This window comes from Apaloderma vittatum, unplaced genomic scaffold, assembly GCF_000703405.1.
Source record: "Apaloderma vittatum isolate BGI_N311 unplaced genomic scaffold, ASM70340v1 scaffold31108, whole genome shotgun sequence".
NCBI lineage: Eukaryota > Metazoa > Chordata > Aves > Trogoniformes > Trogonidae > Apaloderma > Apaloderma vittatum.
In genome coordinates this window covers 11,445-13,088 of record NW_009731800.1, presented here as the reverse complement: position 1 = coordinate 13,088, position 1,644 = coordinate 11,445, and the positions used below count along the sequence as shown (strand labels likewise).

General features: G+C 54.7%; 1 protein-coding gene across 1 annotated transcript in view; it reads right to left on the bottom strand.

Annotated features, from left to right (window-relative positions):
* The window catches only part of LOC104278373 (protein Wnt-8b), a 12,257-nt gene that overhangs the window by 4,728 nt on the left and 5,885 nt on the right, over positions 1-1,644 (bottom strand). Inside the window, exon 2 of the mRNA XM_009875320.1 lies at positions 1,202-1,235. Coding sequence (XP_009873622.1) covers positions 1,202-1,235 — 34 coding nt within the window. The remainder of the gene's footprint in view (positions 1-1,201; positions 1,236-1,644) is intronic.

The following is a 1,644-nucleotide window of genomic DNA, read 5'->3' as shown; positions in this document are numbered from 1 at the left end:
CCCCGCACTAAGTTGCAAAACTGAGTCAGGATGCCAACATGCAGGGACAGGACTGTGGGTGACAGGCTGGGAATGTCCCCAGGCTACTCTCAGGCTTCAGGGCTCTAGTTTCTATGGAAGGCAGCACAAACCTGGTGTAGACTCAACCATTTCCCACTCAGTGGTGGGGCTGATGCTGGCTTAGCTTTCCTGCCTTGCACTGCATATCATAGGTCCTGCTGCTTTGGGTTTAGATGGATGGAGAAGCACAGTGCAAAACACCAGGAAGAACACAGCCCCAGGCTCCCCTGGAGGTTGGCGTTCAACTGAAAATAACTTGCATACCGTCTTACAGGGACAAGATGTACAGAGCTCGGGAGGTCTCCCAGGCTTGGGGAGCAGAGCTCACCACCACCAGCAGCAAATGCGTTTTCTGCTGCACTAGATTGGAGCCTGAGCCTCCGATGGGAGGGAGACTGCTGGCTGTTAGCCACGCTAGGAGATGTGCCAACTGGCTCCTGCAATGGGGAACTCCTTATCTCTCTAGTAGGAGAGGAGGCACAGCCTTCTCCTCAGAGACCAGGGAGTTCTAGGCCAGTGGGTGCCTCAGCCTGCCTCCTCCTTCACTGCAGCCCCAGGAGGACAGCCAGTGCTCTGGGGCAAGGTCACTCCACTGTAGCACTGAGAGCTGTAGAAAGAACTGGGTAGGCCTAGAAGTGTTCTTGGGGAATAGCCAGAACGAAAATCAAGTAAATTTTACAACTGGTCCTGGCTAGGAAAAAAAACCCTGTGAAAGAGGGATGCAGGAAGGGAGGATGGGGGGTCAAAAATGCTGAACAAGGTTCTGGCAACTCGACTTGTGCTCCTTGGGGAGGAATGTTTTTCAGGGACTAAAGAAAGTCCCTTTCCAGCTCAGTGGCTGTGTGTCCTGATGCTAACCTGATCAGCAAGAAGCATGAGATGACAGGTGAGAGCCTCAGCTGGTCCCAATAGACAAATCTCCAAAATTTGGCCCCCATTAGCTTAAAAAGACCCCAGGCCAAGTTTGGTCAGGGCTGATACAGCTTGTAGCAGGTCATTCTTGACACTGCTCTGCCCTGTTACTGGAAACCCGAGGGTGAGAGGAGCTCTGGCCAAAGCTGGATGGAGAGGAGTGGGAAGGACCCCCTCCCTCCCTGGGTTTAGTAGAATCAGGGACAGAGATCAAAGAGATTTCTCTTACCTTGGGGCCCGTCATCAGGAAATTATTCACTGACCTGGAAGGCAGAGGCAGTGTCAGCAGGGAGGGGATGATGGTGGAGGGGCCTGGGGAATGCCTGGCATCCTCCTCTTCTCGCCCCCCCGCAGCCTGCCTGTCTCCTGGTTGCCGGCACCTTTGGTCTCTTCCAGTCTCCCCTTGCTGTTCCCTGCAAGCCAGGGTGGTGCCCTCTTCCTTCCCCCCACCCAGGCTGTACTGGGCAGCAACCCTCTCACCGCTCCCTCCTTTTGCTTTCACAGCTGCCCTTCATACTGATCTCCCCATTTTTTTTAGTGCTTTCCCTTTCACCCAGCCTTACTCTTTACCTCAGTAAACTGCTGCTCGGCTTAATTCAGAGTGGTGTTGCCCCCAGCCCCAGGAGCGGGACCATGTGCCAGCACTGCTCTCCCTGCAGGACCGTGCTGAGG